This window comes from Lutjanus erythropterus, chromosome 8, assembly GCF_056507025.1.
Source record: "Lutjanus erythropterus isolate fLutEry1 chromosome 8, fLutEry1.hap2, whole genome shotgun sequence".
Taxonomy (NCBI): domain Eukaryota; kingdom Metazoa; phylum Chordata; class Actinopteri; order Lutjaniformes; family Lutjanidae; genus Lutjanus; species Lutjanus erythropterus.
Window position 1 is genome coordinate 10,215,609 of NC_139324.1, and position 14,874 is coordinate 10,230,482.

Genomic DNA, 14,874 nt, shown 5'->3' on the forward strand with positions numbered 1-14,874 from the left:
GTTTTTTATCGATGTATTTCCTAAGGGAACTTCAGAGGGCAAAATTCCCATGTCAGGTTTTTGTTAAAACGTCACAAACTGGCATGATGTGCACAGACATGAGACAGAAGTATCCGCCACAGCGCACCACCACTGAGAAGCTTCTTCTCCTCAGGCTGAGGATCTTTAATTCATCCTCATCACAACCCCATTATAGAACCTTGTTGAATTATACACCTTTGTTGTGTAATGATGAATACGTGTTTGTTTCATAAGGAATCATATTCTCTGATCTTTATTCAAGAATGTAGCTGTGTCTGAACTGCCCTTGCTCTCAACTGACTGAACGGCAGGGCGGACCGACTAGTCAAAACAGGAAGTACATAGCAGTTTTATCATCTCGCCACTATCCACGCTCGAGTGTCTCTGGAGTCAGAAACAAGACATGCGCAGAAGGGTTCAAGGTTTGTACCGCAGGGACCAGAGACGGTCGTGCTCAGAGGGGAACCCTTTACTTGCGTAATTCTCGCGAGATTTGTACGGGTTGTTTCTTCATACATGTTGTACACATTAAATATGTCCTATGCTGTGAAAACATTTTGGTTAATATCTAGGTAGATTTAGGGACAAACAGAACTTGGTTAAGGATATGGAAAGATCATAGTTTGGGGTTAAAATGATCACTCTCGCGAGATCTTTCGCGGGTCTACGGTTCCTTGCTAGACACGGCCACCAGGAGTCTGCTAGCAGTTAACAGGTGGGTGTGTTTTTAATAAACAGCGCCTCTACGTGGTCAAAAGGCCCCCAAACTGTCAGAATTAAATATATAGTAGAAGAGTTTCCTCTCAGACTGACAGGGGAGATAGACAACGGATATAACACAGTGTGCAATGATAAATATTTCGGTTATAGCCACATAAAGGCTCTTTGTTTAACGTTAGCTGTAGATAATGTGATGCTGCGTTGCTAGCAGAGACAGCTAACGCTAGTTGGCTAGCTGGCTGACAGCAGTAGCATGGACTGACTGCGTGGAGAAAGAGAAACGCCAAATCATTTTCTTATTTTAGAGTTCATGTTCGCCGTCCGAGCTGTTACGGTAGGCTTCACTCTAATAACCGTGGCCAAAACGATGACCTCTGTGGCAGCGACGACATCCTCTGAGGCTCGGGGGCTGCATGCGTCAGCCAGCCTGGATGCAGGCTCCGGGAGCCCGCTGCGGAGGCTCCAGAAGCTGCTGGCGGTGCCTGGATGCGACCCGAACCGAGTGAACGACCTGCTGCTCCTCCGGCCTGACACGGACGATCAGACTACTGTAGAGGCAAAGGAGAAGAGCGGTAACAAGCATGTGGTGTTTTTCCACGGGGATATTCAGGTGAGTGTGATGGAGTTTGTGAAGGTGTGTTGATCAGGGAGGGGTCAGGTTATCCTCAGGTCAACAGAGAAAAGATGACTGGGTCGCACTTTATTTTACAGTATACTGATATGACTAAAACAAGCTGCACTTTCTGTTAAATAAGGCAAAAATGAGACATAATATGAGACATAATATGTTTTTTATTAGACAGTGGTTATGCCCTATTTAGACACTATACACCTAATGGCACGATTTCAAGAAGGTACAAGACGTACTTTGTATCAAATTGAACAAAAACTAGAAAATATATTCTTTAATATACATTATTATACCATTTATTAGGCTTTATTAGAGTGTAATTAGGGACACACTACAAGAAAGCTGCACAGTAAACTAATGTATATTATTTGTAATTGCCAAACCCTTATTAGATTTTATTAGAGGTTAATTATGGACACATTACTACAGAACTTTACTGTAAACTAAGGTGCATTATTTCTCCCCATTAGACCCTAATTAGACTTTACTAGAGGATAATTAGAGACACTTTACAACAGAACTGCACTGCAAACTAAGTGAATTATTTTTCACTGTTCGACCTTTAATTGACTTTCTTAGAGGGTAATTGTGGATACATTACAACAGAACTGTGCTGTAAACTGAAATGAAATCACATATCTGCTACTTGAGACTCCCCTTCCTTGGCTCTAGCTAAGACTGATGCCTACTACTCTGATCAAATCATATTGTCTGTATTACAATAAGTCTGTGCAGTCACCCATAGACAAAATATTCCTTTGCATCTATAATTTTGGCCATTATTTGGTTGATCTAGTTTACTAATTGTTTTTAAACCCTCTGATAAAGTCAAACAAGGGTCTAAAAAAGTCAAATACTATGTTCTATTTGATACAGGCTAGGTACGGCTTGTTAGTTCTTATTAGTGTATTGTAATTGGCCTAATTGGATGATTTTAATCACTGAAAGTTGTTATGGAGACAGGCTTGTAATAATATTTCCATTTTATCAGACCTTCTTTAGAAGTTTAGTAAACTTCTGTCAGGGTTCAGAGCCACACAGTAGACTACACTGAGATAGTAGCTTGTGGGAATTTTGATTTTCCATTTTGTTGAGTTGATGCTTGTGGTTTTAAATAAATTTATGGGGCTATCAGTGGTGGAAGATGTATTTACTTTACGTAAGTAAACGTAGCAATACTACAGTATGAAAGCACTCTGTCACAGGTAAAAGTCCTGGATTCAAAATGAGATGTAAGTGAAAGTACAAAAGTATGAGACTCAAAATATACTTGATGTACTATATAAGCAGAATGCAGAATGGCCCATTTCACAATCACATACATTATAAGAGTATAATTGTTGATTCATTAATGTGTTGATCACTTTAATGTTGCAACTGGAGAGGATGAGGCTCATTTTAAATTATTCTTCTTCTTATTGTTATGTACTACTGGGTATCTAATCAAGGTTTCTCCCTGTGGATTGCAGGCACAGTGGCCCACCGCACTGGGAAAATTTATTTTCAGGGCATGTATTTCTAAGACGTTTTTTTAAATAGTTACAGGCAGCTCAGCTGGAAACAGATTTCAGTTGAAAAGCTCACCAGCAACATCTGTTGCTTGAAACACGAAAGCACTATTGAGAGGCAAAGTCTCTTCCCTTTCAATGTCCCCATGGAACCTTGTTTCAGAAAAATATGTATGTAATCAATGATGAGAGACAAATAATTTTCTAATTTTTGTTGTTGTTTTTTCAAAAAGATTAGTTTACAATTTAAGAAAAGTCACAATATAATTTCCTTTTTTATTTGAAAACACAGCATTCTAAGACTGTACATTGTCAGATCTGTTTGTAAAACTTTTCTAGAGTTGATCTTTTTTTTTTAATCTGTGTTGAATAAATCTGTATTCTAACCACAAATTACATAGTAATATTTTCAAATCTCCAGTCAGCTTTTAGCCCCAACTCAATGTAGGACCCTTAAATTCTGCAGTTCTGGCTGTCATCAGATTATCATGGAAACAGTAGGGCCCTACCTGCTGCCGTCTGTCTGTTGCTGATCCACGCTGGGGCCCCTGTCAAAAAAGACACCTGCCCGCCAGCCCCCGTCAAAAGATTCCTGCCAAAAGACTTAACAACTTTGCTGAGGGAAACCCTGTCAGTGGGTTGGGGTGTCCCAGCGGCTTGTCTATATATTTATTTATGTAGTTCAGCAAATAATATCTTAAATTTAAAATCTAAAATAATTCACAGATTACAAACTCATGTATGTCACCCTCTCTCTACATGGGCACTCTGTGTTGGAGGTGCCACTTATATTTTCTATCACATAAAGGGTACTTGGCTGAGAAAAAATTAGAACCTCTGGTTTTATCTATGATAATATATGATCATTTATTAGCTGATTTATATTTTATATTAATATATATCTCTAAAGTAACTACTACCAATACTAGTAGTAGTAGTAGTACTAGTACTAGTACTGCTAACTAAAGCTTTAAAATACATGTAGTTAAAAAATAATGCATTTGCCTCTAAAATATAGTGCAGTAGAAGTAGAAACTTGCATAACAATGAATACTTCACTAAATGAATAAATGGTTTGTGGTTGGAGGCTGCACTGCAGATATATGAAGCACCTCCTGTTTGTTTTGTAAACATCCCAATCATTCAGTATTTTTCTCCTGTCCTGACCATATAGTAGTCTTGAAATTGAAGTTGGCATAACCAGTCGTCTTACCTTTTATTATCTTAGATAATAGTTAGTTAGAAACTAGGTAGAACTTAAGAGGAGACTAAAAAAACAAGCTGTTAAATATGCTTTACTGTTCAGTAACAACTGCTGTTTAAGGTGTTTTGAAAAGCAGACTGGAACTGTTACTTTGAACATCAACTATTTTGCTAATCATTATTTTTTTTAAAGAAAAATTGTCCAATTTCTCAAATGTGAATATTTTCTGGTTAATTTAGTCCTCTATGACAGTAAACGGAATATCTTTGAGTTGTTGACAAAACAAGGCATTTGAAGACGTCATCCAGGGCTTTGGGAAACACTGATCAGCATTTTTCACCATTCTCTGACATTTTATGGAGCAAATAACAAATCAATTAATTGAGAAATTAATTAATAATGAAAAAAGATAGATAGTTGCAACCCTAGAGCAGACCACCTAAAACAAGCTTCTTGTTTTTTGCTGGATGGGGGCAGGAGTGCACATTTGACTTTCTACATGAGACGTGTGTGTGTGTGTGTGTGTGTGTGTGTGTGTGTGTGTGTGTGTGTGTGTGTGTGTGTGTGTGTGTGTGTTGACACTGCAGCACTGACCAGCAGGTCAGGGTGTTTCCAAACATGTGTGCAGCTCTGAGTAAAGTTCTTTTAAGACTAGATATGGTGGAGTCTGAGCCAAACCTCTTAATTGCTGCAGTTGCCAGATTATGCTGTCTGTTTCTTTTTTTAGTAAGTGGAAGGGGCACTTACTAATTAAGTGTAAAAAAAATATGGAGGAGTAAAAGTAGCTTAAACATCACCCATTTGTTTTCTTTTCTAGTTGCCTTTAAGAATTCAAGAAACTGCCCTCATTTATTAGAGCTCCTCTAGTGCCCAATCCGTCCATTCGCTGTCCTCATTTGCAATTCATTAGGCAACTTTCCAAGCAAGTGTTAATATTCCCACAGTGTGCTGGTATTTGTCAGGAGACGTTCGTATGCACAGGATGCTGTCACAGTGATGTTTCCATGTAAATAAAATGAATGAGGTCATTGTGTTGAGGACCACACAGTCTGACAGCACACTGAGAAGATGCTGCTGATGGAACTAATTAAGTGTGTCAAAGATGGACTGATGTGTGTGAGCTTTTCAGTCAGACTCTCACCATGGCTGTTATCAGGACAGGATATAGAAGGGAACAGCTTTTATTTAGCTCACACATCGAAGCCAATTTTTTGCTCTTTTTTTTTTTTCAAAAACATCTTTGACTTTTGGGGGGATTTTTTTCCCCTCTAAAATTTTAAGCTTTTAAAGGCCCAATAACACCGCCAGTGCAACCTCCTCTCCTCTCCAGTTTGACATGTTTATGCTACAACACTTCATCTGGCAAAGCTGAAAATAGCATGACCACACTAAATACAAAGCTAATTTTCTATATCAAATGTCCGTTGTTGCTCCAATGTGTAAAATATGTATCCTGCACTTTTGAAAAAAATCTCTTTCTGTTCTGTTCTGCAGAACTTCCAGGAGGAGATGGCTCTGCAGCCCGAGGGAGCTCAGTGGCTCTGTTGGAGCCTGGAGCAGGTCGCCCTCACCCTGGGCCGCCGTTTCCCTGACCGACATGTTTGGGTGGTCAGAGCCTCCCGCATGTATCTCCACAAGTTCAGCTGCTACCACAACTTTGTGGAGAGCAACATGTTTGGGGCACCGGAACACTCGCCGTACTCACCTGACTTTGGAGCGTTTCACCACCTCAGGTTTGGTTTTCTGAATATTAAACAAAATTCACTGTAATTGCTTTTAAACATAAAGATGTCTTTGTAACATGTCTAGAGACTGTCAAAATCTTCTTGTTCCATCTGTCAGAACATGTTTGTTCCAAAAAGCCAGTCAGATTTGATTTTTTAGCTCTCTTTTGGTCTCTAGTTTCTCCTGAAGGAAATATCTGTCTCTTTAGCTGCTAAAAGCTCCACTGTTCACCTGCAAGTTGTTAATTTTTGGCCTCATTGACTCATTCATTCAAAATATTTTCTATTGTGTTTTCTTCAATTCCACAGTTGCATAATGTTATAGGATTTAAATGACAAAAACAATATTATCATTTATACTTTTTAATAATTATTTTACAGTTTGATCATTTATAGCTTTTTTCAATGAATCTCATGAAAGGATATCGCTTTCTAAAAAAATCAAATCAGCTTCAGCTTCCAATCTTGTTTTTTTTTGTTTTTTTTGTTTTTTTTAAATATATATTAATTTCTTGTATTTGTGAATGTGTGGGAGATCGTGGCCAGTGTTGAGGCTTTCAGTGTAAAAGTATCTCAAGTAGGCTAACACTTTTCCAATACATGGAGATGTTGACAAAGGCAACCCTTCGGTCGCCTGCTTTTTGGTTGTGCTCTCTGGTGTTTAAATGTTTAATTTTTTAGAGCGCTTACAGAAAATGTTATGTCAAATCATATATTCTGATTCTGAGTAAGGAGATGGCTAAGGTGATGAAACCCCTGACACTACTCCACCGTCTTTAGATTTTTATTTGGGAGTTCTTAACTTGTCTCTTAAGTTTTCTGTGTGATTTCTATGCGTGCACGCGGCCCTGCAGCCTCATGCCCTTATATGAAGATTGTTGGGATGTTTACTTATGCTAATTAGGATCAACTGACACTTCCGAGGACATTGGGATTCATCATTTAAATACACATGCACAAACAGTTCTGCAGGTTAAGAACATATTCATGAATCTGAGCTAGACTTTTCTTAGAACATTTCCAAGATGTTGGTAAATGAGGCTCGTTGTCTGTCTGCTGAGCAGATCGTGTCCTGTGTTTATTAGAGCTTTGTGCTGAAAATGGCTGCCTGCTGCATCTGGAAATGGTGCTATGAGAGCAGTGAGAGTAAGCTAAAGAGCTGAAGGATGCTGAAGAACTGAAGGAGGACTGCAGAGTCAAGTGGCAATTGTCACAAAGAGCGAAACATATCACATATAAATAGTCAAGTGACCAATTGTTAATATAAAGTTAATGTATATTATATCAGCCTTGAGTCTATATAACTTATAATGGAGGCCTTCCTAGGTTGCTTCAAAAGTCAGAAAAATGGTTATAGTCTCATCTTTTACTAAAACTGACATTTATATATATATTTATCTGTATGCTCTATTTTTTAACTCAATCATGTCACTGTATACAACTGTTACTTACAGTAGTTGCTGTCTGAATTCTTTGTGCCTCAGCTGTAAAGACGGCAGCATTATGACGTTTGCTAAATCATGAAAACATATGTGAATCAACAAAGAACATAGGTCACAAATAGACTCTTAGCACCATCTGCTAAAATGACCACTGAGTAGAATCATCACCTCAGTATTGTGAGATTCACCTAATGACTATTTACTGCATGATGACTGTACTGTAAGGCTGGATTGCACCAACAAGGATTCATTTTTAAACCCAGTTAAATCATGGATTAAATTTAAATTATGTTGCAGCATACTTTAAAAAGATCTTAAACTTAAAAAAGATTAAATTTAAACCTCTCTGTAAACCTGTTTAGTTTTTATTCTAACCCAAGATTGAATTTAATTCTGCTGCATCAAAACTTTAAACTCCAATTTAAAGTGTGATTCTGTGTTAATTGTAAAGTTACACATAAGGAGGTTTAACTTTTAAAATAGCTGCTTTTTTGAGATTGATTAAGCAAAATAATCAAGTTCCTCAAAGAAAAAAGAAACAAGGGACAGATTTTTACAAACAGAGTTTTATAATGTGTTTCTTCTTTCTTTAACTTAAGTTAATAATTCAGTTCTACTCAAAGGAGAAATTGGAGCTTCTCTGCCAAGACATCATTAGTAGGCTAACTAACTTTTTAGCTAGTAGGCAAATGATAAATAATTTCTGAAATCATGCACTCACTCACTCACTCCTTCCTACCCACTATCCTGGGATTTTAATGCGAGAACAACACAGCTCACTATAAAGTGAAAAAGAAATACTTATACCATCATCACATGTATGTCATTTCCATTGGTTTTCTTTCAGCGCAGTGCATAATGGTATATAAAGCTTGGTTAGTGACCATTGGTTCTACACTACTTTTCCTGATGCATTCTGGGATACTTTGAGTCCACTATATAGGTTTAATAATTCTCACTATACATTTGGACAGCACTACAAAAAAAAACAAATTTACAAATAGTTTGATTGTATAGTTCAGGTCGTCCCACACAGACTCAACTGGGAGATATATGTGGGCAGTGAGTTTGCTATGTTCCACAAGCTCTCTTAGATTTTTAATGAACAAAATAAACTCGCAAAATGTCAATAAAGGAAATTAGTTAATGGTTTACAAAGTTAGCGGTTATGCTAGAGATATGCTGCCTCATATTTGTTTAGTGTATCAGTTTGACAGGTGGTCAGTTCTTGCAACTTTAATCTTTGTTGTTGAGTCCATGTGTTCCAGTCAGTGTGTTGCAGTCTGAACAGCGTTTGTGATCGCAGGGCCCTGCTGAGCCACGGCATGGAGCGAGCCAACCTGCCAAACCCCCTCCAGCCACAAGGAGGCGCTGACAGCATCCCCTCAGGGTTCTCACTGACGCTGGTGGGCTTCAGCAAAGGCTGCGTGGTCCTCAACCAGATGGTGTATGAGCTGTCCGGGGCCCGCGCTGACCCGCAGCTCTCTCACTTCATCAAACGCATCATGGACATGTACTGGCTGGACGGCGGTCACCCTGGAGGCAGTGAGACCTGGGTGACGGACAAGCAGGTGTTGAAGGAACTGGCATCCAGCGGCGTGTCCATCCACGCCCACGTGACCCCTTACGAAGTGTGTGACCCGATGCGGGCCTGGGTGGGCCGCGAGCACGGATACTTCATTAAGACCCTGGAGGAGTTCGGGGCCTGTCCGAGTAAGAAGCTGCACTTTGCGGATGAGCCCCCCTCCATCGAGAACCACTTCAGGGTCATCCAGGAGTTTTGAGTTTGGTTTAGGTTAGGCTGTGAGCTGATTATCTGAACGTCACTGAGCGCTTTAGATTATTTATTAAGAATACAGATTGAGTGTCTTATCCGCTGGTCTTACCTCATTTTTCTATGATTTAAGGGCTCAGAAATTAGAGCACGTGACAGATGCTGGTGAACATTTTACTGCTAAATGCACTTGATCCGAGTTTGAATGATCCAGAGGCCTCTCCTCTGCTCCCTGTGGCCCCAAGCAGGAATGTGCAGGTATGAAAATGGTCTTCCTTCTTCTTTACTCTTCAGGCTAAATGAGAGCTTTTCAGTTGATTCTGGCTCAGGCTTTAGTTTTATGAGACATAGGTGTGCCGTAAAAAAGAATAAGAAAATACATGTGGAAATATAAAGAGGAATAAATAAGTAATTTAAAAAATAAGGAAATATAAAGAAAAATAAGTAACAGAATAAATTCATGTGGAAATCTAAAGACAAATATAAAACAATAATTGTAAGGAATGTCATTTAATTTCACATTATTTTGTACATTTATTTCTGTATATATTTCTATATTTAAAAACATTAATTTTTTGCATATAAATTACTTTGTTGTATATATTTTTTAAACTATTTATTTTTATATAATGTCATTTATTATTTTTTTTATATGCTTCCTTATTTTTTTCCTTATTGCTTTGCTTGTGCTTCACTGGGCAGGAAGGCCCACCCAAAGCCTGACTGACAGTGTGAGTAAGTAAAAGAGGAAAAAATTCAAAAATTCAAAAATTCTGATTCTAGCTTCTTAAATGGGATTATTTTCTGCTTTCTTTGCTGCTCTAAACAGTACACACACACACACACACACACACACACACACACACACACACACACACACACACACACACACACACACACACATACACACATATCTATCTATCTATCTATATATATACAAATACATATGCATACATATACATATATATGTATATATATATATATATATATATATATATATATATATATATATACACATAAAATATAGAAATGTACAGAAATAAAAAACAATTAGTGTGAAAACAATTGAAAATGCTTCTATTTATTTTATATTTTACTTGTCTTTATCTTCACATTTCTTTTCTCCTGATAGAGTTATTCTTTTTTACGGCACTTATGACTTCATATTTAGTAGCTACAGAACTGTAGATTTAAATATGAGTGATTTCTGTTGCTTCAGTTGACTTTGCTTGTAAGGGAATATCTCTAATTTGAGGTGTAAAAGATTACGTGTATATTTTGACTTCTTTTAAATTTCTGCCATGATGTTAAACGTGACATATGTTTGGCTGAAGCAGAGCAGCTTCTTACATTCTCTTGATGCCTGCACTTGTGATGAGCTACTTTTAGACCTGTGAATGTCCGAAAGTTTGAATTTGACTTTACAGGTTCAGACTTGATCAGTTGGTCTCTCAGCAGTGATCATTGATTGTATTTAAAACGTGCGGCTAATTAATTAACAATTAACTTGGTCAGACTCAGAAAGTTAAAAAAAAAAAAAAGGTTCTGTTGTCATTCCTTTAGTTTGATCCCAGTAGTGGATTTTCCACCAATAGTCTCTCAGACTTCTTTCTGTTAAAATGTCATGTAGCTGCACACAGCAGTTGACAACTCAGTCTCACTTTAAGGTCCATTTAGTAACTGTTCTGGAGCTTTCAGTCATATCACATGATCTTTTTTGGCAAATGGAGTTGGGTTGATACAAAATCCACCTGCTAGTGAAGATGATGTGGACCTTGAAGTGAGATTTTCAGCTTCAACAGTGAACTGTTAAACTCATTACTAACTCATTTCACAGTAACAAACTGTTCCCGTTATTACATGTCACTTTTTAAATATTAACTGCTCATGTTAATGTTCTCTTGTTGATTGGATCTTTTTGTCGTGTTTTTATCATGTTGTACTGACATTTTGTTTTAAAAATGTACCAAATTACCTTTAAAAATGTTATATCTAGGAATGCATGAGGACATCAGGGCTGATCATTTATCAGCTGATATTGCCTATCACAGTTATATCGGTCTGAATTAGCTGGCTATTATAATATATATGATTTGACAGATTCTGTCAAAGCATTTCATTTGAATTCTTAGGCAAAATGCTCTATAAAAGCCAAAGTATATATCTGAATATTCAAAGAGTCAGAACTGTTCTTTGTTTTTGTTGTAATAGTGATGTCAGATTTGGTTCAGTCAGAGCTGTGGAATATTAAATCAGCCATCTTTGCTCACTACATCTTAGCTTTTCTTAACCTCAGGTGTGCGTAAACTGCAGGTTACATGAACTTATTTTTAAAATACAAATATCAGTTATCTTAATGGTATTGGACATGAGAAACAAGTAATTATCAGTCATTGTTATCGGCTGGAAAAATCCTTATTGTGCATCCCTAGTTATAACTTGACAAACTAATAATTTTGCCATAAGAAGGGTTTTTTTTTTTGTCGTTGTTAAAAATGAATTAAGTTGGGAGGATGTATTAACAGGAAGGTACATCTTAATTTTATATAAGTATATATATATATATATATACTGTTGGAATCTGTAAAAATCAGAGGTGGACTAAGTACACAACTCCATTACTTGAGTCAAGGTACTTCTGGTCAAATATTACTCCATTACAAGTGAAAGATGTTCAGACTTTTACTTTTAAGAACTTGCTTGTAAAAATACTTGAGTATTCAAAAGTACATTTTTTTTTTAACCTTAACGCATTGTCATATTGTTGCCACAGTACATTTACTGAACCTAATGGAAGCCTGCAGAGATCGCAGATTAAAATACTGCTTTCTAGATGTTTATGTTTGTTGAAAAGGTTTTATTGCACTCACAGCGTTGTTGTCGTTGTTGAGTTGTCTTCACTTCAGCCGGTCCACTTCACTGTCTCCACAGCGGCCTCTCTGTGCCACTGTTGGCTGATTTTGCTCCTCAGAGCCCAGCACAGAGAGCAGGGGAGAGGCTGCAGCGCGATAATCACCTACACCAAAACTTTCAAAAGTAGATAGAAGAAACAGTAAAATGTGAACTTATTCATACTGCAGTCTGTTTTAATTTAGCCTTAAGCCTGTTTAATATCCATTTCTACTAATAGTGCAGAATATCTGACCAGATTAAAACATATATTTATGATAGGACTTAAGTCAGTAATGCTAACTCAGTATTTTTGCCAGCTTATTCTTATGATTCACATAGGACCTGATCACAGTGCAACAACTTTGGTGCACAAATCAATAAAATCAACCAACCACAGCATAAAAACAACAAACACAGACAACTCTGTTCAAACAAAGGGTTTACGTACCTCAGCATAGTTTTTCAGGTTCAGTGGATTTTTGCAAACATCTGAAACGATATGAATCTTTGTCATTTCAAAAATCTCAAATACGCCCAGATATGGCCACAGAACTGTCATATTTATCTGTCATGGCCGTCATTACCACCACCAAACTGAAGTGTTCAAAACATGCAGTGAGCACGTGAGAACTTCAGTTCACTGGGATTGTGTTTCTGCTGTGATGAACAGTGAATGTTCTGTCACACTTTAGAACAGAAACAAAAACTTATCAGCTGAATTCACAACTATGCTTTAAAGGAGAGATCTGTAATATATTTATGTTACTAAATCATAAAATGACTATTATATGTCATCAGAGATTAAGCTGAAATACCAGCTTCTCTGACAACAAATATTTCTGTTCCAGTCCGTAACTTGTGTTATTGTTTGTGTTTCACGTTAGAGTTCAAATTAATGCTGAATTTTTACCAAATGAATTAGTGTCTGTTAATGAGTTCTAAGAAATTACTAGAAGGTGGAGATGTATGTAACAGTTAAATTGAGCGATATGTTAATGGAGTCTGGCAGGCAGTGACTGAACTCAAACTCCAGTGTGTATTGTCGGAGCAGTGGGCTCTTGTTTGTAGGATAGTGGGCTTAAACTTACATTAACAACTGAAACATATAAACGGCTGATCAACTTTAAGTGGAGGACTCGTTGTGGCTTGTTATTGTCAGATTACAATGTTGCACTCGTCTTGTGTTCCTGCAGCCAGCCTGAGCTTCTTCGAGTCTGGGGAGGAGGGGGCTGGGGGAACAACGTCAACCATAGATCTTCTGTTAAATAGGGTTAAACAGGGTATAAAGTCTCTGGCTCCCACTCGTTATTTGGACTGCTGTACTCATTTTTGGATGTGCAATTGTTAGGTATTGCTCCTTTTCATAAAATTGTAGTGGAGCCACAAGTACAATATTTGTCTTTCAAATGTAGTGGAGTAAAAATCACACGGTAAAAAAAAAAAAAAGAAAAAGAAAAACTCAAAATATAGGTACTCGAAAAATGTACTAAAGTGCAATACTCAAGTAAATGTACTTTCTAACTGTCCACCCCTGGTTAAAAAAATAAATAAATAAATAAAAGAAACACATATTGGGTAATTTTATGGGAATGTGGCAGCATGTTATTAATGTCTGTATGATGTATTCCAGTCTGTATGATCTCTATGTAAGCTTACTAGCATCTTTGCACTATGCTGATGGCTGTAACTCAATTTGCTGAATGTAACTTCAGATCATTCCATTATGTTTACAACTTAAACTGTATGTTATGAGTCTACAAGGAGAACAGATGACATGAACTGTTTTTTAAAAGGTGTTAAAGAAGGAAAGCCAAGATAATACGCACTATTTTAAACAATCTGCTTGCTAATATAATATGCATTGTCACCATGTTATTTTGTTGTGTCAGTGATTAGCCAGTGACGGAGAGGATGTAACAGAGAAATGTGTGTCACTAGTTAAGAGAGAAGTTTGTTTCAGCTCATTTGAATCAGCAGGTGGCAGCAGTGTAGAAAAAGTCAAAAGACTGACCTGCACCATAATGAGTCAAGACAACAAGAACAAAAAAAAAAAGACGTCAAATCCTCCATCAGATATTTTCTACAACCTTTAATGAGCTTTTTCAGTTTGCTTTGTGATGCTTACATATTAGCCTGCAGTTGATCAGAATACAATACGGATTATTTCATCTTTTTTTTTTTTAGTCATTTCAGATGCCATCAGAATGCTCATACATTTAAAAATATGTATAAAATGCAAAATAAACATACATTTCTTGCACATTTATTAGCTTGTGCTTGTGGCTGGTGTGACTCTAACCTACAGTATCCTTCAGTCTCACACAACAAACGGGAATGCTGGGTGACATCAGTCGCCTGATGTTACTGGTGCTCCACTTCTTGAGGACGACGGCCTGAACGCCAGCTAAGCACCTCCTGTTCAAACAATGAGCACTCACACACTCATCCACACATACAGAGGCCACAGAGTGACTAGCTGCTGAAAATAACAGCACAATAGCTGTACAAAATAACCGAATCAACAGCGCAGCATAAGTCATGTTCAAGTGACAGGCAGACAATGCCAGCAAACACGAGTTACTTTGTACAGTGCAGTTGAGCGTTTCGTCATCCTGCAAAGTGAGATCTCTGACATCACTGCGCTGCAAAACAAGTCCATCTTCTCTCCAGGTTAAAGGGATAGTCCAGATTATTTGAAATGGAGTTGTGTGAGGCACTTAGTGATACAAGATAAATATTATTACGATCATGAAATAACATTTGATTTGATAGATTATGTCAAAATGCCAAAGTAGGTTTTTGATGAACTTGAAAAAAACAAAACAAAAAAACCCCGAACATTTGAAGAGTCAGATCTGTTCTTGGTGTAACTGTAATGTCAGATTTGGAATATAAAATCATCAATCTATGCTCACTACATCTTAACCTTTCCTACTCTCAGGTATGCATAGACTACAG

At 37.4% G+C, this 14,874-nt stretch overlaps 1 protein-coding gene across 1 annotated transcript; it reads left to right on the top strand.

Annotated features, from left to right (window-relative positions):
• The first annotated feature begins 13 nt into the window (after window positions 1–13).
• Window positions 14–9,084, top strand: c8h2orf69 (chromosome 8 C2orf69 homolog). The gene is made up of 3 exons (XM_084724479.1): window positions 14–1,351; window positions 5,579–5,817; window positions 8,557–9,084. The coding sequence occupies exons 1-3, from the start codon at window positions 1,052–1,054 to the stop codon at window positions 9,032–9,034; spliced, it is 1,017 nt and encodes a 338-aa protein (XP_084580605.1). The 5' UTR covers window positions 14–1,051; the 3' UTR covers window positions 9,035–9,084.
• Window positions 9,085–14,874: the final 5,790 nt, after the last annotated feature.